Source organism: Podarcis vaucheri (genome assembly GCF_965113315.1).
Source record: "Podarcis vaucheri genome assembly, chromosome: 1".
Lineage (NCBI taxonomy): Eukaryota > Metazoa > Chordata > Lepidosauria > Squamata > Lacertidae > Podarcis > Podarcis vaucheri.
Window position 1 is genome coordinate 137,231,748 of NC_138759.1, and position 22,892 is coordinate 137,254,639.

Here is a 22,892-nt window from a genome sequence, read left to right on the forward strand (position 1 = left end):
GCAGCAGCCCTTTGAAACGCAGGTTCCCATTGTCAAGGGAAAGTGGCTCAAATCCCTGATCAAAATCTTCTAGTGGAGTAACATCCACAAAAGAGGCAGCTCCAATAAAAAAAAACTTTAAAAATATTGAAATGCTAAAACACCACCTAGTTCCAAAGGCAGGCCTCTGTTTTTAATCACATTTCCCCCTTCAGTTCTCTAATAATTACTGTTCTGTATTTCCTGTAATGCATTTCTTGTTTGCATTGACATTGCTTGAAAGGTAACCGAAAATTATCTCTCAAGCCTTTTGCCTGCAGCTTTATCACAGCACAGGAGTCTTATGCAAATTAAGTGCAGTGCCTCAAATAAAAGAAAACTAAATTCTTTCATTAATATTTGGCGTTTGCTGCCCTGGTCTGTAACCTGGGAGGACCTCTGCAATTACTATGCAGTTCTGAGCCAGGCATCTGACTCTGAGCTACAGTGGCAGCTTCCATTCCGTTGCTTCCTTTCCTGGGCATTAAACTGCATCCCATGGAGCTTACTCAAACAAGCAATCGCCGCTCATGTGAGACGCCTAATTGACTTCAGAGGGCTCCTCATGTGGGCAAGAATTACTCATGCGGCTACTGTACCCAGGGAAACGTGCGCAGCGAGAAAGCTCAGGCCGGCCCCTGCGAGGCTCCTTTCAGAGATGCAGATAGGCAAATGCATTGATTTCAAAGATACATTGTGTTCCTCCCAGACTGAAACACGGCTGACTGCGGCATCGCTCTCTGACCAAAATCAATCAGCAGGATGGCTTACTCTGAGTTCTGAGCTCTCTCACTCTTCTGGTGCTTCTCAATGTAGAAAAGGAAGGAGGTACAGGGTTTTGCTTAGATCATAAATGAGAAAGTACTGCATTCCACAGAGATGTGTATTGATCTGAAAAGGAGAGTGTCAAAAAGCAATGCTGCTGTATACATATCACAAGGCACACAGCTCACTGGGAGGAGGAGAGTGTAACTAAGGCTGAAATGATGCCAACTGAAAACCTGAGCAGAGATTTACATGCATTAGGAGAGCGCATAAAAGGCAGAAACCTTCTTTAAACCAAGTACATCAACTCTAATTAGGAAACATTCTCTCTACTCTCTGGAAGGTGTGCATGTGTACCTGGACAGATTCATTTATTCTGGAAGCCTTTCGCCAGTGGAATAAACAAAGCATGTTCTCTCTCTCTCAGTGGTTTGTGGATCACTATCAGGGGGCAGGTATTAGGATGACAATGTGGAAAGACAGGATGGAAAGGAACCCTCCCCCCTTTTTCCCCAGATGTGCACACACAGAGATGAATGGCAATTTAGCACATTATTAATATGCTACAGAACACTATGTAACTGGAAGCTTTTGGGGGGATTCTGTCAGTGTAAATATTTTTATTCATCCGGACAAAAATGGCTGGAATTATATGACAAAATCCAGTACCCTCCACATTCATTTTCATTGCAATGGCAGGAATAGCCAGTGTGAATTCCCAAATGTTTCTGGACTACTACAACTCCCATCTTTCTTGATAATTGGCAATGGTGTCTGGGGCTGATGACAGTCTAAAGACTTCTCACACTGACAATATCTGAATTATGGGATTTTCAATATAAAACTTGCACAGAGATTGACTGGGTTAGTGGGAGCTGTAATAGATTTTGACAAAACAGCAGTATCACAGGAAAAGCCACTAGAATTAGGCTACTAGAATTCCTATTGTCCTTGGGAGGTTATCCCCAAAGGCCACCAGCTGAATCAGATCCACCTTTCTGATGTCAAAGACAGATATTGGAAAGGATCTGATGTTGGCATCCCTCTGGAATAGTGCCAGCTTCTCCAACATATTTTGATTTTTTTAATATGGTTGTTTACTTTGGTTCGAAGCCACTTTGATGTATTTTATGAAATAGTGCTATATAAATATTCTTCTGAATAAATAACATATCGGTGCTCTGAAGGCCCAAGAAAGTGGACGTGCTGGGAAATGGCTGGGATCCCAAACTAGGGGAAATTTCTGACCTGTTCCTCTGGGAGCAAGGAGAGGGGAAACATTTCAATAAGTTCTTTTAAATGGACAGAAGAATGCAGAACATTCCTCCACCCTCACTTCTGCTTTGTAGGCTCCAGCCCAGCAGGACTTTGCGTAAGGCAGCAGAACACCTTTGGATTCCTCCTCCCCCTTTAGGATTGCATCCTTATGTGTAAATCACTGTGTGGAAAAAGGATGAGCATAGAGGCATTTTAGTGCATGGGGCAATGTCAGAATCAAAAGGCTCAGCAGAAAAGCACCCAATTCACAAGCTGAAGGTCCCAGGTGCAACGTGCAGCTGGAAATGTCCACTTATCTGAAGCCCCGGAGAGCCACTGCCCATCAGGATGGACACTACTGAGTGAAGTGTACCAATGGGTCTGAGGTGGCTTCTTATATTCCTAACTGCAGCCAGACATGAAAAACACCTAAGGGTGATTTTTCTCTAAACAAAATCATCCAGAAAACCTCCCAGGCTTTGCTCCCTAATGGCTGTGATTAGCCCTAGAAATTTACAAATCACTCCTGCTTCTACAAATCACTCCTGTGTCTGAAAATGTAATGTGGGAAGAGTAGATACGTACAGCTTGTGGTTGGAAGGATGTGGGAATGCAGGAGAAACATGACAGACCACACACAGGATTCCTTTTGGGAGAAGAGGTGGAGTTGGAAGGCAGAGAAACAGTGACATGTACGTAACACAGAGAGAAGCAGCAGAACTACAAAACCAACTGCATTTCTTCAACATGAGTCCAGGTGAAATATAAAACAATATAATCATCTCCAGAGTGTGTCTGACATTCTTTTATTCTTCCAACTGGAAGTGTCATTGAAAATTGTTGGTGCCTCTGGCAAAATAGTTCTTCAGTGCTCTGATGTTGATTTCTGCCAGGCCTGATTGTTCCTCTGTCACCAAAGGAACTGTGCTAAAGCGAGAAGATGAGGCCAAGGGAAATTGCCAGCATTCTTGACCTCAGTGATACCCGCTCAGTTTGAAATTTTGTTAACCTTGTCCACAGCCAACAATTCCTGACTTGAGGCAACTTTTCTGCTGCTGGGTTGAATTATACTGTGCTCATGTTCTCACTTGACACATAAACATATCTCTAATGGTTGTACTCATAATCAAGATAGCATGTTCTTATCAGATACAGTGTGAAAAAAATGGTTTCTGTGACCATTAGGCCCTAGTTATCCTGTGCAAAATGCCAAAGTTTAATGTGTCTATTTTGCTGGGCACAGTCCATCACCTGAAAGTGCTGCCCCTCCTTCCTTGTATCAGGCTTGCTCCAAGTACTTTGACCCTCCAAGATCATTCAGAGGAGCTCCAGAGAGCATTTCACCTGTTAGAGAAGTCCACAGAAGACTTACTAAGTCTTACCTTGATGCCACCAAATGAATAAGAAGCATTTCAATCATAACCATGCTGCTCAGTGTCTCACTTCGTGAAGTGAGTGACCAAAGTCCTACACAGTGAGTTTTATGAAAGTGCTGGGGATTAAACACAGTCTACAAGAAATCACTTCATCAGCCTCACTCAGCCTCACTAAAATTTTTATTACTATCAACATAGCTGTTGCATACGTAGGATTGGAATACATCTTTCTTAGATGCAAGCCAGTGCACTATCCCATTGGGTAAGGGGCAGCTTACCCTGGTGCTCCTCCCAATGTTGCTGGACCTCCATTAGCCCCATGGAATGATGGGTGTTGTAGTTCATCAACATCTAGAGGGCACCAAATTGGATAACCCAGTGGGCTTAGCAGGGCTGGGGAGCCTGGGGGGCCTCCAAATGTTACTGGGCTACAGGTCTTTTCATCCCTGACCATTGGCCATGTGGACTGGGGTTAATGGGAGCTGGGGTTGAGGCCCACCGACTTTGCAACCCTGCTTCAAAGGGAAAGAAAGGTGCAAAAATGTCTACATAATTAAAAGTGCAATCCTATACATATCCGCTCAAACGTAAGTCTCATTGAATTCAATGAGGTTCCTTGTAGGATTGCTGCTAAAAGACAGTGCAGATCCTTCATCCAAATGCATCAAGATAGCTTAATTTGCTTTGAAATGGAAGGTGGAAGAAATTTCTCATCATATCTAATTCAAGGGTTCATAATATGAAAATACTTAGTCTATGGCTGTCATGGATGAGAGACTTTGACGCTTCAGCACTACTCAAACATATGGTAATGTCCAGGATGAGATTTCAGTAATGATCTCATTTTAAATGGTGTGTGGGTGTAGGGGGAAGAGAGAGAGAGAGGGGAGAAAGACTATCCCTGGTTTAGAATTAATGAGTATAGCAGAGACACAGAAGCTGGAAGTGGGTGGGAAACACACAGAGAAAACTTTTAAGTGCCTCCTTAATCTTCAGTTTGCCAAACTCACTTAGCTGTAATATTTAATTCATAGCTTTATTACACCCTTCACTCAGCAAAGTCTCAATTTAATATAAAAAGGCCAGATCAAACATTCAGCACTTTACATACTAGGATTCCTTTTCCACATTCTCTTTTCTTCCCTTATGGAGAACCCAACAAGAGAGAATTAAATATGTCCTAAATCAAAAGCAAAGCGACTCTGCAGCTTCGCCTAAACAAAATGCTTGATGAATCAGCATCCATACCCACCTCAAGGCTTCAGATGTGCATTTAAAAGGATTGCTCCTTTCTCCTCGAGACCATTTACAAAGGTGAGCTTCAATATATAAAGAAGCCACTGTGGGGAAATGGACGCTGGACTAGGTGAGTCATTGGTCTGTTTCCAGTGGCACTGGATCTTCCTAAGAGTATCATCAATCTTGTATTGTTTGGAATGGATATACCTCACAAGGCTAAGAGAACCCAGATTCAAGCTCCCCTACTCTTCTTCTTCCTAAGGTGTCAGAGACCTGTCCTCTTTTGAATCTGGTCTGCCCAAATGACACCCTCCAGTACTCTCTTCCAATGCCAGCCAGTTATTATACTTAAAGCAGGGGCTTCCAGACCACTGCTACGTAAGCCTTTATAAGTCAAGGGGAAAGAATCCCTGCTTGAGGATTTCTTTCCTACCTTGTCCACTTTCAGGTAGAAACACACATTTTGACCACATCTGCAGCCTAGTTCTTAATGAGGCGGTCAGTCTGTGCCCTGGCCAACTTCCAGCCTGGTATCTTCTAAGTCCTGGGATGGTCAGTGTTGATCAGCGTTGTTATTCAAAACATCTGGAGGATTCTTGGGGGTTGAGGAAGCCTGTTTTGGTCTATACAACTTCAAACTCAGGTGGGGGCTCAACATGAGCAAACATTTCTCCATACACAAAAAGTCCTTGCCCAGTAAGGTACACAGGAAGAGGCTAAGCCAAAACCTTCATGTCTGACATGTTGGTGTGGAAGGGTTACTATTTTTGGTACTGAGGAGCATCCAGAGGCATATAGCCTCCAATCCTGAAGATTCCTTTTAGCTACCATGTCTAGTTACCATTACTCCAATCTGATACCACAACCCAATGCCTATTTCCACAAAAGAAAGTCCCATTGAGTTCAATGGTACTCACTCCCAGGTAAGCTCATACCCTCCTGCAAGTTCAGTCCATCTGGCAACTTGAAGTGATATAGTTCAGACAGCTTTATCATCTCAGTGAGAGCAAAAATGTGATAGGTACACACATGTACTTCACCATCTGTTTCCTGAGTCAAGTTTGACTAAGATGCCCTACAAGGCTATCCTCTTCTACTTTGATTCCACATATATGTAACAGCTCAAACTTTGGTGTATGTCAACACTGACATTTGAAAGTTGATAAGCCCAAACAGACTTTTTGTACACCTGCAAACTCAAGTCATACTCCAGTGAATCTTGACAATCACCTAAACATAAACATTCACAACTGTATGTGTGAAAAGTGAATGCACTATTTTCTGACACTATTTTCTGGCAATTGTAGATATAATAATGAATTTATTGTGCTTGTAAAGGCTCACAATATACAAGGGGTAGTATTAACTGCAACAACAACAACAAGTTGAGTGAAAGAATCATCTGATATTTTTCACATATTATTCTGCATCACTTTCTTAAGTCATCAATATCTAACTCTGGAAGCCAAGTGGGAAAAGGGGGGAGTGCCCGGGCACCTTTAATAGCCATGCAGAGGAGATAATTAAAGGTACGGGAGCACGGTCCTCTTTGCCATCTGGTCACCACTCCCCACATTTAATCCTAGCAGCTGGCATTTCAGTGTGATCTTTCCATCTCTTTGGATTACCTGAATAATGTTATGGGATGGGAATAAAGTGGTGACGGTAGCTTTATTTAGTATATTATCAGGTAGGGATTCAAAATGAGTACTAATTGCTGGAGTAGTACTGAGAGAAGACCACTATAGATTTCATCATAGCACCATGAAAAGTATAAGATCAGAAATGAACAGTTGGTTACATTTCTTTGATTACAGTCATGAAAGAAGGATGCTGTTAACTACATTGGATGAAATCTCTGATAAGATGAAACAGGTTTTTGTAAATAAAGCACTGCAAGAGTCATGTTTTGCCACTAGTAATGGGTAGTACATTTCAGGGGTGGGTGAGAATTGAAATCCCCAAATTTGGTTCCTGAATATTTGATCCACATCACATTTTTTTCCTTTTTAAAAAAGTAATTGCTGACTTTTTTGTTTGTTTGTTTCTAGCGGGATTTCCCCAGGGATCCAAACAACTCTTCAGAGAAGTGAATGAAGTCTTCTCTCATCTCTTGTCCTCCCAAATTTTCAGGGTCTTCTTTATCCTGCAACAGTTGTATATAATCAAATGGCAGGTAAAACATCTCCGAAACATCTTTTCATTCTTCAAAGATTTTCAAAATATTTTTGAACCTTGTGAACCATCCCAGAAATTATTTTGGCAGGGAAGTGAAAAAGCTATGAAGAGTTGAGTTTAGTCCAGCAGACAATGAATTACATTGGGAACTGGGAAACTTACAAGTGCAATTGTATTCAATGGGGCTTACTCCCTAGTAAGTATAATATCTCCTCTCTAATTCCACTAGAGACTCATATCGTAATCCTACTCTGGTGATCCGCCTTGCACGTGACTATTTCGCCCTGATAATGATGTTCATCTACCACAAATTAAGTTCAACAGTACATGGATGAGCCTCATCCCATAGATGGCCATTCTTAAGGTCTCCTTTGCTAGATCAGGATATCACTGTAAATCATCCTGCAACATCAGTTAACAAGGTGCACCATTTCCTATAGCCTATATACCTGAGGGTGTTAGTCCCACACCTGCATAGACCAATGATGTACCCATCTTGGATGGATCAGGTACTCATTTACAATAAAATGGGAAAGCAGTCAGGTGCCTTGCAATAGGAGTGTGGGACATGTGACCCTCCATATGTTGCAGGATTCCGACTCCCATTAAATCCAACCAGCGTGGCCAATAGTCAGTATGATGGGAGTTGTAGTCCAGCAAAGGTTCCCCACTTGCTTTACAATCTATATTTACCAAACTGGGCTTGATGAAGCTGCTGCTGTTGATACTGAATATAAAGGGAAGGGACCATCTGTATTATCTGGTGACTGAAATAGAAAATAAAATAAAAAATTGTCCAGTAGCACCTAAGAGACCAACGAAGTTTGTTCTGGGTATAAGCTTTCGCATGCATGCACACTTCTTCAGATACTGCATGCACACAAAAGCTTATACCCAGAACAAACTTAGTTGGTCTCTAAGGTGCTACTGGACAATTTTTTAATTTATTTTTGACGGAGTCAGACCAACATGGCTACCTACCTGAATCTGGTGACTGGACACTGCACTTTGAGAGATACTAAATATTTTCATACTCCATCCCCATAGGCATTAGTAGCTTTACTACTCTCTGCCAGTAGGTTAGACGTGGTAGCTTTAAACAAATATAACTCTGGCTATCATCTTAAAGTTATCACTATTAGAAAGAAAACAATGTCAGTTAGTACACGGAAGTGTGAAGTGTAGCCTCTGAATCACCAAGCAAAAACTTGAAAGTGGAAGCAAGTCAACTTTTGAAATTTCCACCCTTCCAAAGATTGCTGTAGACTGCATTTCCCAATCAGATGAAATCTTTGATCAGATGAAACAGGTCTGATCTTTGCAAATGACACCAAATCTGTAGAGACAACTAATTTGCCACACATTTGTAACAACTGGTGGTGAGGAAATTCTCCTTACTGCTTGGCAGGACTGATGCAGGCCTATCAAACAGGCTACATGAAGACTGTGCTGAAGTTACTGCTTAGCTGATGGCATCCAAACATTCTGTCTCGCTACCACTCAGTCTCTTTAGAGAGGAAACTTTGATAAAGTTTGCTGAAGCTTAGGGCATGGCGAGTGCCTTCAAATGCTGGGTCACACACTCCAGAAAGAGGGAGGAGCAGCTGCAGGATTATTGCAAGAATGAGATGGGAGATGCTCCATTTGGGAAACATCACTTAAGCCAAGACTCTTAATACGGAAGTGAGTCTGTGGGGAGTCTATGGATTGGCTTACCACAAAACATGAGGAATCTCCACATTAGTTTACAATTAGGATGGCATGAAATGACTGCCCAGGTGGACATACCTGTCCATGCACAAAGCTATTTGCCATATAACCAGAGAGTACTGAGTCTTCCCCAAGCTTCTTACTTCCTCACTCTCAATTATGCTAACATTCACAAAGTCTGAGGCAAAATATTAAAGACACAGAGAGCAATTAGGCAGCCAACCCACATTAAACTACAAATAGACACTCTAATGACAAATTAGGAGTGGCAGTGCATGAGTGGGCTCTATGTGCTTGTCATCATCACACTTGGAACTTTCCAAAAAGGTCTTTCTGAAGGTCATATAACTTCTTACAAAGAATCAAGGAGTAAAAGTATCCTTTAAGGGAGGTGGTGGTGAAGAAGACCAACCATGAATACACATACGATTGATATGTCCGAGATGCAGATAGATTGGCCCATGGATCTGTGGTGATTTGCAAGTATATCCCTGTGAAATAATGAGAAGGAGATGTGCTCACAATTAAGGGGCAAGTAAGAATCTCCCACCTTCTTTCGGTTTGGGAAAATTCAGCTTGGGGTGAGTTTTTACAGCCTGGCCAGCAGACAGACATAGGCCCAGGTTAGATGGGGGGGGGCATGATATTCGATTGAGCAAGCAAATACCAGGAATACTATCCATCTGAAGCGGGACAAGTGTGCACCCAGAGGAGGCTGGATCAGGAGATAAGCAGCAGGGCCAAGCAAGGTGAATTATTTAGAGCATAACATACAGCAGTTGCAATGCAAATGTCAATTTTCAACTTTGAATGCCAGAGTGACAGCTGGCCTGACCTAGGAAGTAGATATATGGCCAACCCACTAGCTGGATGAATGGACTGGAGGTCAGTTGGAACTTGACACCTCCATGGACAGCCAGTGTGGTGTAGTGGTTAAGAGTCTCGTAATCTGGGGAACCGGGTTCGCGTCTCCGCTCCTCCACCTGGCTTGAGAGCAGTACATGTGAAAAGGATCTAGGAGTCTTGGTTGACCACAAACTTGACATGAGCCAACAGTGTGACGCGGCAGCTAAAAAAGCCAATGCAATTCTGGGCTGCATCAATAGGAGTATAGCATCTAGATCAAGGGAAGTAATAGTGCCACTGTATTCTGCTCTGGTCAGACCTCACCTGGAGTACTGTGTCCAGTTCTGGGCACCACAATTCAAGAAGGACACTGACAAACTGGAACGTGTCCAGAGGAGGGCAACCAAAATGGTCAAAGGCCTGGAAACGATGCCTTATGAGGAACGGCTAAGGGAGCTGGGCATGTTTAGCCTGGAGAAGAGGAGGTTAAGGGGTGATATGATAGCCATGTTCAAATATATAAAAGGATGTCACATAGAGGAGGGAGAAAGGTTGTTTTCTGCTGCTCCAGAGAAGCGGACACGGAGCAATGGATCCAAACTACAAGAAAGAAGATTCCACCTAAACATTAGGAAGAACTTCTTGACAGTAAGAACTGTTTGACAGCGGAATTTGCTGCCAAGGAGTGTGGTGGAGTCTCCTACTTTGGAGGTCTTTAAGCAGAGGCTTGACAACCATATGTCAGGAGTGCTCTGATGGTGTTTCCTGCTTGGCAGGGGGTTGGACTCGATGGCCCTTGTGGTCTCTTCCAACTCTATGATTCTATGATTCTATGATTCTACATGCAGCTGCTGGGTGACACTTCTTTGAAGTCTCTCAGCCCCACTCACCTCACAGAGTGTTTGTTGTGGGGGAGGAAGGGAAAGGAGAATGTTAGCCGCTTTGAGACTTCTGAAGGGGAGTGAAAGGCGGGATATCAAATCCAAACTCCTCTTCTTCTTCTTCTTCTTCTTCTTCTTCTTCTTCTTCTTCTTCTTCCATGGTATTATTGTGAAGTGAAATCTTTTAACCTTGAAGTTCCCTCAAGGCAGTGCTTAAGCACCAGACAACTTTCTTGATTTGGGGCACACTCTATCAAGCTGAAGGAGGAACACCCAAGAGCTTGCCTTGGGATGCCATAGATAATATTCATAGGTGAAGCAGCATGCAAAGCAGCCTGAGCCCCAAGATATTATTAGAAAGATGGGAGAATACGGCCACTCCTACTCAGTGTCAGGTGAGCAAGATATCACTTCTCCCCACCCCCCTTATCCCAACATGTCCTATCTCTGCCCAGTTCTGTAACACACAATGGCTTCAACACCCCTACTGAAGGTCACAAGACCCAGTCACTTGAGTGATCCACCCGTCCACGTCAGGCCACACCACTCTCTGAGGAGGTCATCATGTTGTACTAGCACTTAGGTCACTCTGTTTGCATCCTGAGGATTTCTGTGCCAGATATGGGCAGCTCATTTGTGTCTTAAATGTTGATTTTAAATTAATTCAGTAATGAGCAGGAAGTTTATATTTGTTAAGTAAATTAAGAAAGAAGCTTTGGTAAACTATAGAAGTGCCATGCATGGGAATAAATGATTATTTACTGTTATTTCTGCCAATGCTCTAAAACAGTGTTTCCCAACCTTTTTTGGGCAAAGGCACACTTGTTTGATGAAAAAAATCTCGCGGCACACCACCATTACAGCCCCATGACGTCAGCGCGCAGCGCCACGCCGGGAGGGACGCACGAAAGTGAAAGTTTTCAATTTTTTTCCCTCCCCCTTGCCGGGGAACCTCCAAGCTTTGGGGGTGGGGGGGAGGAGGCAGCAGAGCGAGGGACTGAGGGACGGCGGCAGCTGAGGCGGCGGCGGCTGTTGTGGTGGTGGCGGCGATAGCGGGCGGAGGAGGGGGCGGCGGCGGGGCCGAGGTGGCCGGCGGTGGCGGGGGAGGCGGCGGCGGGTGGAGCAGGAGGGCGGCCGAGGCCGGTGAGGGAGTAGGGTTGCCCGGGGCTTGAGGAGCCATCGCCGGGAGTTGCTGCTGCTGTTGTTGCTGCTGCTTCCCGGACATGCCGGCCTCCTCCTCGTCCGCTGTCTCGCACTCCTCCCTTTTGCACGCGCTGCCCCGCCGCCGCCCCATTGGCTGGGTCCTGTCAGCTGATCCTGTGTTATTTCCTGTGTGTGTGTGTGAGGGGAGAATGGAGAGAGAAACCTCGGCACCACCACCGCGGAGCCGCCCCCGGCTCGACGCGGATCCTCGCCGCCGCCGCCTCTCACCGCCCGACTCGCCTGCCTCCCTCCCACGGCACACCAGCCAACGTCTCATGGCACACTAGTGTGCCGCGGAACACCGGTTGGGAAACACTGCTCTAAAAGCAGAGGTCATATAAATATTTGTTGCCTATTAAAATAAATGTACATAACAACCACACCTGACCTTTTGCTCCTTGCACAAGCAATGCTCTGGCAGATATCTGCAAGAATCTCAAGTGAGCCTTGGAAGGCAGATACAGGAACAGTATTTTCAAAGTCCGTATCAAGTTTGATAATTTACAACTTTAATTATAGAGTCAATGAGAGATTGCCTATGGAACATCTTTCTTCTGTCTGATATTTCATCATGATTCTCTCCACTAGTCTTTGCATCAAGTGATTAATGCAGTGGCCAGGAAGTTTTTCACTGTCAGTGTGTTTTGGTTTTATCTATATTGTAGTGTGACGGCAACAAGCTGAAATTTGCAAAGACCTAAGACTGAAACTACACAAATGGTAGCCCACCCTCATTCCTCACTAGCACACTGGCTCCCATTGAAGTTACTGGGGATGTAGCAGAATCAGGCGCACACCCACTCAACCTGCCTAAAGGGTGATAAGCGATGTCGAGAGCTGCATAGGTGGTCAGGGTGCAGGAGGGGGGAGAGAAGGAGGCAGTTTTATGTTACCTCCTTCCCCGTCCCCACTGCAGGGGGGAAATGGCAAGAACAAAAGCCAGTTGTTGTTAGTTATGGCATACCCTCCAACATTTCTCTGATGAAAATAGGGACGTCCCATTCCATAATGATAATTTTACTATTTATACCCCACACAGCTTACTGGGTTGCCCCAGACACTCTGGGCAGCTTCCAACATATTTAAAAACATAATAAAACATTAAACATTAAAAACCTTCCCTATATAGGATTGCCTTCAGACGGCTGGGGGGTCGTATAATTCCATACTCTCCAACATTTCTCCAATGAAAATAGGGACATCCTAAGGAAAAGTGGGGCATTTGGGATCAAAGCAGAAACTGGGACGGCTTCTCTGGATCAGGGACATCCCTGGAAAATAGGGACCCTTGGAGGGTCTGTTATGGTAGTGGGGGAACAATGAGCAGATTGCAGCGGACGTTAAGTCACACTTATGGCATTAGTTGCCTATTGGAAGCAATGGAGTGGGACTTATTCACTTAAGTCCCATTAATTACAATGGGCCTTGGTCAAAACATAGGCCTCAGTGAGGTGGTAAACCTTTTCCTGGGCTTGACCACTCCAGACTTTATGCGGTGGCTCACACAATGCGTTGGTCCTCTTTGCCAGATAAAACTGCTACAGTACATATGGAAAATAGCATGACAAAGGGAAGGTGCTAGCTTTTTTATTGCCCTGATACGTTAGTTTTCTACATAGAGGGTGGGAGAGCCAGAGATGCTCGAACACCTTCCACTTGCCCTCCCACCAGTCTTCAACCCACCGACTCACCAGTCGGGCTCCTAACCTTCTCCCTGTTGCTACCCACCTACCTCGCTTCAAAAACTCTGGTGGGAGTAAAGGAATTAAAAGAAGGGGGGTTCCACTCCACACCCACTTCTTATGTGGCTCCTGAAGTCCTGCTACACCAGTAACTAATGTAGTGACTAGAAAACGTAGCTACTGTATTCTAGAGCTCCTGTCCCCCCCCCCAGGATGTCTTATGGACATTGGTAATTCTTGGAAAACTGACACTTATCATAGCTGTGCTTCAGGAACTAGAGGAAGAAGGCCTGGGAATATTCTAAGATGGGATAGAGGTCTATTACAATAATGATGGTAAGTTGTATTATCATAAGTGGTCATGATTGATAGAGCAACGGATATTTTGAGGATTATAGATATGTACTTACTTATCTGTACTATATGAGTATATTATGCATGTTCTCTAGGTTGTCTTCATTAAAATTTGTAAAAATAAAAAATGAGAGGAAGGAAAAAAGAGACTCACTCACTGCCAGAGCAGCAACAGCAGCCAGTTACACTAGTGGGTGGCAGGGGTTTGGGGGTAGGGAAGTGTTTGGGTGGTTACTGGGGGGGCACATAACTGGACACATGACTTAGAACTGAAATAGTTAATTTACCAGCTCAAGTTATGATTCACACTGGAGGATTGTTGTGGTGATGGTGGTGGGGTTTTTTAATTAAAAAAAATTGCACATATTTGTCACCTGATTGAGAACTAGATGTAACTTTTGATGGGTTCTGCCCAACTCCTGGAACCCTGCACAGTAATCTCACTGGAATTTAAGTAATCTAACTGAACGCATAGTTGCAGCCAATTTGGCAGTGCTCGTTATTCACAGCAGTGTATCCCCCCCCCCAAAAAAAACCTGTTTCTGTTCTTGTTATGACTAAGTCAGGGATCTGCAGAAAGAACCAATCCACAAGATCAGAATTTCTGCTTACGTCGAGCTATTCTGTCATTCAAATCTAATGGCAAAATGCTCCTTTTGTAACATTTCTCCTCTGCTGATTTAAGCAGCATGGAGAGAGAAAAACAAACCCCCCCCCATATAATCTGCAACTATCTCTATTTACATGTACATTTACATGTGTGTGAGCTCTGATATCATACCCTCTAACATTTCTCTGGTGAAAATAGGAATGTCCTATTCTATCATTATTAATTTATTTATACCCCACACATCTTACTGGGTTGTCCCAGTCACTCTGGACGTCTTCCAACATATATATAAACACAATAAAACATTACACACTAAAAAACCTCCCTATACAGGGCTGCCTTCAGATGTCCTCTAAATATCATATAGTTCCTTATATCCTTGGCTTGGGGATCACATAACTCTATACTCTCCCACATTTCTCTGATGAAAATAGGGACACCCTAAGGGAAAGCTGGACATTTCAGGATCATATCTTCTGTAAATCCGGGACAGTCCCTGAAAAATAGAGACACTTGGAGGGTCTGTGATATATAAGCTATGACTTGTAGTCAGAGTTGCATAAATCCCAGTGAACTCAGTGGTGTTTTGGCTGCCAAGGAGACCCTTCCCTTTGGAGTGCAGCCCATGCTGGGCAAAGGAAAATGGAAGAGAACACTGGGAACAATCTCACAGTGCCAGACTGCACTCAGGAGGATTAAAGGCATCATAAAGATCAATCTCTCAATTATTCCAAAGAAAGACTTCTAAAATACATACATTCCACTGATATAAAACTACAGCTCCATGATGCAGTTCAACAGGACAGAGCTTGCACACAGTTTTTCCCATGCAAAGGGGGATAAATAATAGGGATTACATTGCTTTGCAAGACAACACTGCGACAGATCCCTGTGTTTTGGTCTGCTGAGGCCAGGAGTAATCAAGACTCTTACATGTGCCTCCAGGCCGTGTGTCAGTGGAGACTAACCCTTCAGGGTGAATGGGGCACTCACCCACCACCACCAACTTACCCCCCCTTGCTTTCCTTCTTACAGCAATTCAGTCCAGGGGGTGGCACTGTCTACCAGCTTCCTCTTCCCACACCTCGGTGCTGCGCATGGAGGTGGGTGGGGACAGACCTACCCTGGTTGGTTCTGCCTGTCATTGACTCTGGCGCCACCTGCTGTTGGGCTCCCTGACTTCTGCCCTACAAGTCCCAAAGACAGACCCTCCAAAGGTCCCTATTTTCTAAGGGCATACCTGATTTAGAGAAGCCATCCTGGTTTCTGATTTGATCCCGGAATGTCCCACTTTTCCTTAGGATGTCCCTCTTTTCATCGGAGAAACACCTGGCTTGAGAGCAGTACATGTGAAAAGGATCTAGGAGTCTTGGTTGACCACAAACTTGACATGAGCCAACAGTGTGACGCGGCAGCTAAAAAAGCCCATGCAATTCTGGGCTGCATCAATAGGAGTATAGCATCTAGATCAAGGGAAGTAATAGTGCCACTGTATTCTGCTCTGGTCAGACCTCACCTGGAGTACTGTGTCCAGTTCTGGGCACTACAATTCAAGAAGGACACTGACAAATGGAACGTGTCCAGAGGAGGGCAACCAAAATGGTCAAAGGCCTGGAAACGATGCCTTATGAGGAACGGCTAAGGGAGCTGGGCATGTTTAGCCTGGAGAAGAGGAGGTTAAGGGGTGATATGATAGCCATGTTCAAATATATAAAAGGATGTCACATAGAGGAGGGAGAAAGGTTGTTTTCTGCTGCTCCAGAGAAGCGGACACGGAGCAATGGATGCAAACTACAAGAAAGAAGATTCCACCTAAACATTAGGAAGAACTTCCTGACAGTAAGAGCTGTTTGACAGTGGAATTTGCTGCCAAGGAGTGTGGTGGAGTCTCCTACTTTGGAGGTCTTTAAGCAGAGGCTTGACAACCATATGTCAGGAGTGCTCTGATGGTGTTTCCTGCTTGGCAGGGGGTTGGACTCGATGGCCCTTGTGGTCTCTTCCAACTCTATGTTTCTATGATTCTATATACTGTATATAAAATATATACAGTATATTTTAGAACAGAATAAATAAACTGAAGGTTTTTCTGTATTTATTTACCCTGCAATAGTAAATAAACTACTCTATCATCTGTAGCAGACCATGTTAATAAAGTGACCAATATCAGACTCCTTATAAATAATAGAATATTTAATGGATTGCTTAATCTCAAAATGGATTTGGTTTGATCTATGGAATAGCTCAGCTGAAACATCCAGCAACATTTACTATAGATTATGGGGGTAGTGAGTGCATTGGAAGTGAGTGCACTATTTCACGTGTTCAAACTTTCTGAAATGGCACTGGCACACCCACACACCCACCCACACACACACCCCAATGTCTAACGAAGATGAAAACAGCAGCAAAAAGGGGCCAGACATTTATGAGGGAGTCTTAGGAGAAGATAGGGGCAGTCCCTGGGGAATGGACACTGTGAGTATGTAATCCCTGGGCACAAGCTAAGTGGTACATTCCTACAATCTGACAACTGCTTCAAATCCCATGTGCTGTTACTTCTGGCTGATCACATGGCTGCAAATTGACTAACCTTTCAGTTGGTTACATCTGTTAAGAGGACATTTTTAGCAACTTCAACACAGCTTGTGTTCACCTCCTCCACCCCGACCCCGCACCTTAAGGCAAGCTTTTGAAATATTTCCTCATTGCAGGAAAAGATAAGTATTGGACCAAGCTGGCAAAGTGTCTTTCGGAATCTTACTGCCCCCTGCCCTGTTCCCTCTTAACATTATAGGACAATAGACCAGCGATGAGGGACAGGAGACCTCCTAGGTACCTCCAACTCTAGGAATGGAAGAGACATTTTAACGGCACCACTTCATAGTTACAAACAAAATTAAATTAAATGAAGAGCTGAAGATGCACATAAATCTGGTGAAGCCAGACACGCAGAGCCAAGCAATGGGTACTTTTTTTGTAGCCCAGCTCTATAATATCAATGCTGAATTGAGCCGCTGATTCTCCCTGACTACTAAATAACCCTTGTGATGTGCCTCTTTCTTGCTGGTGATGAATAAGCAGGGCCTATATTAAATGAAAATGTGCCAAGGTAATCCAAATTGCATGAACTCTTATTTTGGCATGATTTATTCTGTGCTTGCTAGTTACAGGGAAGAGCAGGCAGCTATACAAGGCTGCTGGAATCCCCAGTGGCTTTGGAAACTTCAGCAGGCAGTGCCCACGTGGCTGCGCATATTTGCAGCTGTTTGAACTTAAAAAAATAAGGAACACATGCTCAGCGGCATATTCTGCCCTTTTTCTGTGTTCCCATAGAACAGGGGCACTCCCACAGCCCTGTATATAATCAATAGCACTGCTGATTTATGCTGGAAGGGAAACACTGGCAAAACAGTGCTGCTTGCTGCTGCTGCTGCTTGGATTCAGATTCTGGCAGTGCTATGACTCTGCAGGGCATAAGCATTGAATGAGGTCTTGTTGCACTGGATTTGTCACCCTCCTGCTTGATCTTTGGACCTCCAGAGCTTACAGGCTTGCTCACAGCAGTGCAGTGGGGGAAGGGATGATTCTTCAGGTGGCGTTCCTCTTGCACCACAGTGCAGTGGGCAGGGAGAGATCTTTCTTGGTAAGTTTAAATGCAGCCTGTGGGAGTCAGGGCCATCACAGATTGTGACAGTTGTGAGCTTGATTTTAACAGAAGGAGGCAAATTTTAGACCATGTAAAAGAGGGAGTTAACAACACTTGACAGACTTTTGTTTCAAAAAGTCACGATGAGTAGGAATAACAACTTGGGGCAATGATTTTGTATTCTATCAGTGCCGGGAAACTTGAAATTAAGTGACCTTTCCTCTTAAGACAGAAATGTTGCGCATCACCTGGAGCCATCGTCCTTAACATTTGCAGTGACAAATTAGACGATGAGACTGGAAAGGAGGCACATATCTCTCTGCTCTCAGATTTTAGCCTTTCCGCAGAGTCTGCCTACTAGATGTACAACTCGATTAAGTGGCTCTGTGCAGCCAGCATGGCAAGCAGAACTGCCACTGACATTCTGCAAAGCACAAAATGGCCATTCAGCTTCATTTGGGGAAATCCTGAGAGATCCTGGGGCTAATTCACAGAACCACTTGAATGTGGGAGTGACACACAAATTAGCTCGAGAGCCCATCTAGGACAGTCAGGGATGGCCCTACCATTAGGCAAAGTGAGGCAGCTGCCTCAGACATCTGATTTTTGGTATCGGGAAAGGGCAGGGCTCCAACACTGCTAGTTTCTGTTTTCTTTTTTGGGGTGCTCTGGCAAGTCTTCCCTCTTAAAGCACAAGCAGTTCTGACAGCAGCACTGTTGGGATCTTTGGAGCAATCAGAACTATTCTTGTGGTTTCAGAATGCACTACAAATTTCAGCTGCTATCTGCAGGAAGCAACTGGAGGAAGAAGAAGAAGAAAAGGAGGAGAAGCCTCTTTCATAGCTTGAGGGGGCTCTCCAGAGATGTTTATCCCATGCGCCAATCTACTGGTGGGGCTTCCCAAATGGGGAGGACGAGAGGGAAAAAGGAGGTGGCAGCTTGTTCCCAATGCCGAATTTTCTGTATGGGTGTGGTTGTGTCTGTGATTGTGTGTTATGTTATGTGTGTGGTTATGTTAAAGTTTGTGTGTGTGTTGAGAGTGTGCCCGTGTCTATCTTTGGAACTGTGTTAAATGTAAATGTGTGATCATTGGTTCAGGAAGTGTGAGTTAGGTAGGTTTGCATTAAAATGAAAAACTGAACTAATTTCTCCCTAATCCCTACTCACAAGAGGCAGCTACAAAAAAAGAAAGACAGAAAAAGTAAGAATGGCTTTACATTTGTTTTCCTTCGCAGAGCCAAATACCAATTCCTTCCCACGTATCCTGGTTTAGATGGTGTCATTAGTAAAAGTTCCGCCATCACTTGATTGTTGCAGTTGTCACATGAGAAAAATAGAGTGTAAATTAGGTACCAACTCATGAAAGATGGCAAGACTGGAGGGGAGAAGATGTTTGCTTTTTCCTTTTCCTTTTCCCTTTTAAAAATGTGAATCTTCAGGTCAGGAATGCTAGACTCAACAGCTTTCTGCATTAACCTTACTGCTGCACAGCTTTCTGCTCTTGGCCATTTATAATTAAGAAAGGCATAAAAATCAATCTCAGTGTATTGAGAGGAAATTATTGGCCACTTAACGGCCACAACAGTTTTGCAAGCAGGCATGCTAAACTGCTTAATGCAGAAAGCACAGCAAAATGCTGAAGGGCCCTTTCCTTGCCACAAAATGACGGTTGTTAACATTAGATTTGTAAGGAACAATCTTTCTAATGGGAATTTGCATCAAACATTGCTCCTGGGATATTTTTTGATACTATAATAGAGAATGAAAATGACATCGTCAGGACTCGGTCACAACCACATTATTAACTCAGACCTGTCATGAATATATTATCTGTGCCAACCCTCAGCTCTGCAGGTAATAACAAAGAGATTGTCTCTGAGCATATCTAGAGTGTGTCCCCCCCCCCTTTGAACAGCCAGCAACACATATTGGAGATAAAGAAGCAGGGCTTCAGAGTTGTGAGCTCCAGGCAGCAGGTAAAGGTAAAGGTACCCCTGCCCGTACGGGACAGTCTTGACAGACTCTAGGGTTGTGCACCCATCCCACTCTAGAGGCCGGGAGCCAGCGCTGTCCGCAGACACTTCCGGGTCACGTGGCCAGCGTGACAAAGCTGCTCTGGCGAACCGGCACCAGAGCAGCACACGGAAACGACGTTTACCTTCCCGCTATAAAGCGGTACCTATTTATCTACTTGCACTTAAGGGTGCTTTCAAACTGCTAGGTGGGCAGGAGCTGAGCCTGAACGATGGGAGCTCACCCCGCCACGGGGATTTGAACCGCTGACCATGCGATCGGCAAGTCCTAGGCGCTGAGGTTTTACCCACAGCGCCACCCGCCACCAGGCAGCAGGTATGAGATGCCAAAAGCTCTCTCCTTAGCAAGAGGCGCTGACACATGGACTAGGATTTCGAATGGTGTGTTGACGGGGTCACCAGATAAACAGCTAACCTGTGGCATCCCAGATGCTGCAGAACTCAATTCTCTATCAGCCACAGCCACCATGGCCATAGGTCAGGCAACACTGCTCTTCAGAAATAACTAGAACTAAGCCCTAACAGTCTTTGAAGATTTGCTTGAAGATGTGCTATTTTTGAGATGAATTTGTAAGTCAGCTGTTGACTGGTCCTTTGAAATTCCATCTATTTTACATCCAAGCACTGAACACGTGCGAAGGAAGTGCACAAAAGCACCAGGCGTGTCTGAAAGACCATATTCCCTCATAAGAACCTCATAAGAACCTGCCTGGACTCTGAGATCTTGTGAGAAAGGCCCTTCTCCCGGTTCCTCTGCCCTTACAGGTGTGCTTGGTGGGGACGTGGAACAGGGCCTTCTCAGTGGCTGTTCCCAGATTTTAGAACACTTCCTTATAGAAGCTAGACTGGCTCCCTCCTTGCTGTCCTTCCACCAGCAGAAAGGGAAAACTTTCTATTCCAACAGGCCTTTGGGAACTAATTGTTTTTGAGGAAAAGGCTGGTGCTGTGATGTTTTTATTGTTGTTGTCTGTTTCTAAAGGATCTTTTTATAATATTTTAATTCTATTCATGTTTAATTACATTTTAATTATCTACTTTTTAATGTTTTTAGTTTGTTCTTTTTTTATCCGTGTAAGCTGCCTCAAGTCCCAGACTGAGAAATAGTTGGGATATAAATAAATATAATAATATTCATTATTATAGATATCATTATAGCTATTAAAAGCTGGCATACTTACTTTCCCTCCCACTGGGATTGCCGGGGTGTGTGTGTGTGCAAGGGAGAACTGTCTGGAAAAACAGTCTTCCCTCCTGCTCCACCCTCCTGGCACAAGAGCCCACGTTTCCTCAGGCTTAAGGCCCAGGCCACAGACAGCCACCACAAGACCGCAAGCAGCCTGTAGCCCCTCCTGTCTTTCCCATAACATTGAGCAGAAGCCCTGTTCAGTCTACGTATGGGTTAAGGTGTCCCGATATGAACAGTGTCAAAGCTATTTCCCACAGCTGCTCCCTCCAGATACGTGAACCTTATTCTGATGAATATTCTGTGGCAAAATTCAAAACCATCTGTAGGAGGAGGTTGCAGAGAGGATCCACATTGCAGGGGGCTGGACTAGATGACCCTGGTGGTTCCTTCCAACTCTCCAATTCTACGGTCTACAACCAGAGAGCGAATGGTGGGACTTCTGCAAGTCCATAACGCAGAGGCTAGGAAGAACCTTGATTCACCAGGGGCCTTCAAATATAGTGTTATATCATCCTCAATAGATCCCAATAATGTTCATTTACTTCTAAGTAATTCATACTGAAATAAAGGAATAAGCAGGGTTCAGAAGCAGGGTTTTGAATGTGATGTTTTACAGCTCAATTACAGGATATTTACTTAGCACAGATGGAGTGGGATTTTGTGGTGAGCCATGGCCAAAAGAACGGAACAGGAGAAAGTCTGCTGCCATGCCTGAGGATGGGAGGGCAGCACTCTGCCTTCCAGCTTTCAAAGCACAAATAGCAGCTCCACTTTAAGACTGCATGTAACAGCCACCCCAGCGCAGCAAACAGCAGCAGCAATGCCACCCCCGTCCCCTCGACTCTTCCATGATGCAGGGACAGGCAAAAAGTGCCACACAATTGATAGAATAGAAGCCCCCGCTTACTGGATGACTTTAAGCCTCAGAGGCATCACTGAAGCTCCTTTCCTTGGCTTGAATATCAATCTTGAGAATGCCTAATGTTTGCCTTTCTTTCCCCCACCCTTCCGCCAATGCCTGGCACTTTGTACTGTCATGGCAGTTTCCCCAACGTATCTGATGGACTTCAGGTAGGACAGGGTAGGGAGCGATTGGAACCCTGTTATGCTCTAGGTAACGTCCCTGAGGTGTGAGAAGAGCCAGTTGGGGGTCATAACTGGGCTGTGAATGAACCAAGCTCTCTTGCAGACTCCAGTTATGAACTGAACCAGTACTGTCACCCAACATTCTTTTCAGACTATACTGAAGATGCTTCTAATCATACAGAGCAGTAAATGTAAGCTTCTGGTCCTCATGTTTGCTAAGTCATGCAAGAAAATGTTCAAGCTGTCTCAGCTACAGTTTGAGGCTTAATCACCTTATTCCAGGAGTCTGGCCATTACTTGCCTTACCCAGTTCCTTGCTGCTTGCCATTTTCTCCTACTCCTGCCACTCTTCCATGCATCCTCTGCCCCAGGGCAGAAGTAAAAGCATAATGCCATCTGGCAGCTTGACCTCTGTATGGCTGTAAAGTGGAGCATGGCATCAGGATCTATTATCCCAGCAGCCATGAATCAGATTGCTCTTAGCCAGGGCTGGATTTAGGTTTGATGAGGCCCTCAGCTCCTGAAGGCAATGGGGCCTTTTATATGACCAGCTGTCTTTTGTCAACAACAGATTGTCACTGTTTTTTGTGTTGAATATATGCTATATGGTAAGTTATGGACCATTTGCACATGTTGCCCTGCAACCAGTCCATGCAGAATGTAGGCACCCTATATATAGAAATGAGCAAACCAGTGATATTTTAGGGAGCAGGCTAGCAGGCGGGGCCCATGACTTGCATCATAGGAGCCTATACAACACAAAACACTGTTGCTATATGTAGGTTTTATTTTATTTGTTTTTTATCTTAAATTTTGGAAATG

General features: G+C 44.5%; 1 protein-coding gene across 4 annotated transcripts in view; it reads right to left on the reverse strand.

Moving 5' to 3' along the window:
- VWC2L (von Willebrand factor C domain containing 2 like) overlaps positions 1–22,892 on the reverse strand; it is a 120,497-nt gene that overhangs the window by 56,600 nt on the left and 41,005 nt on the right. The window contains exon 4 of one of the 4 annotated variants that reach the window (XM_082228283.1): positions 5,991–6,801. The exons of the other annotated variants lie outside the window; for them this stretch is intronic. Coding sequence (XP_082084409.1) covers positions 6,797–6,801 — 5 coding nt within the window. The 3' untranslated portion in view covers positions 5,991–6,796. Of the gene's footprint in view, positions 1–5,990; positions 6,802–22,892 lie in introns of those variants that run through there. 4 annotated transcript variants of the gene reach the window in all.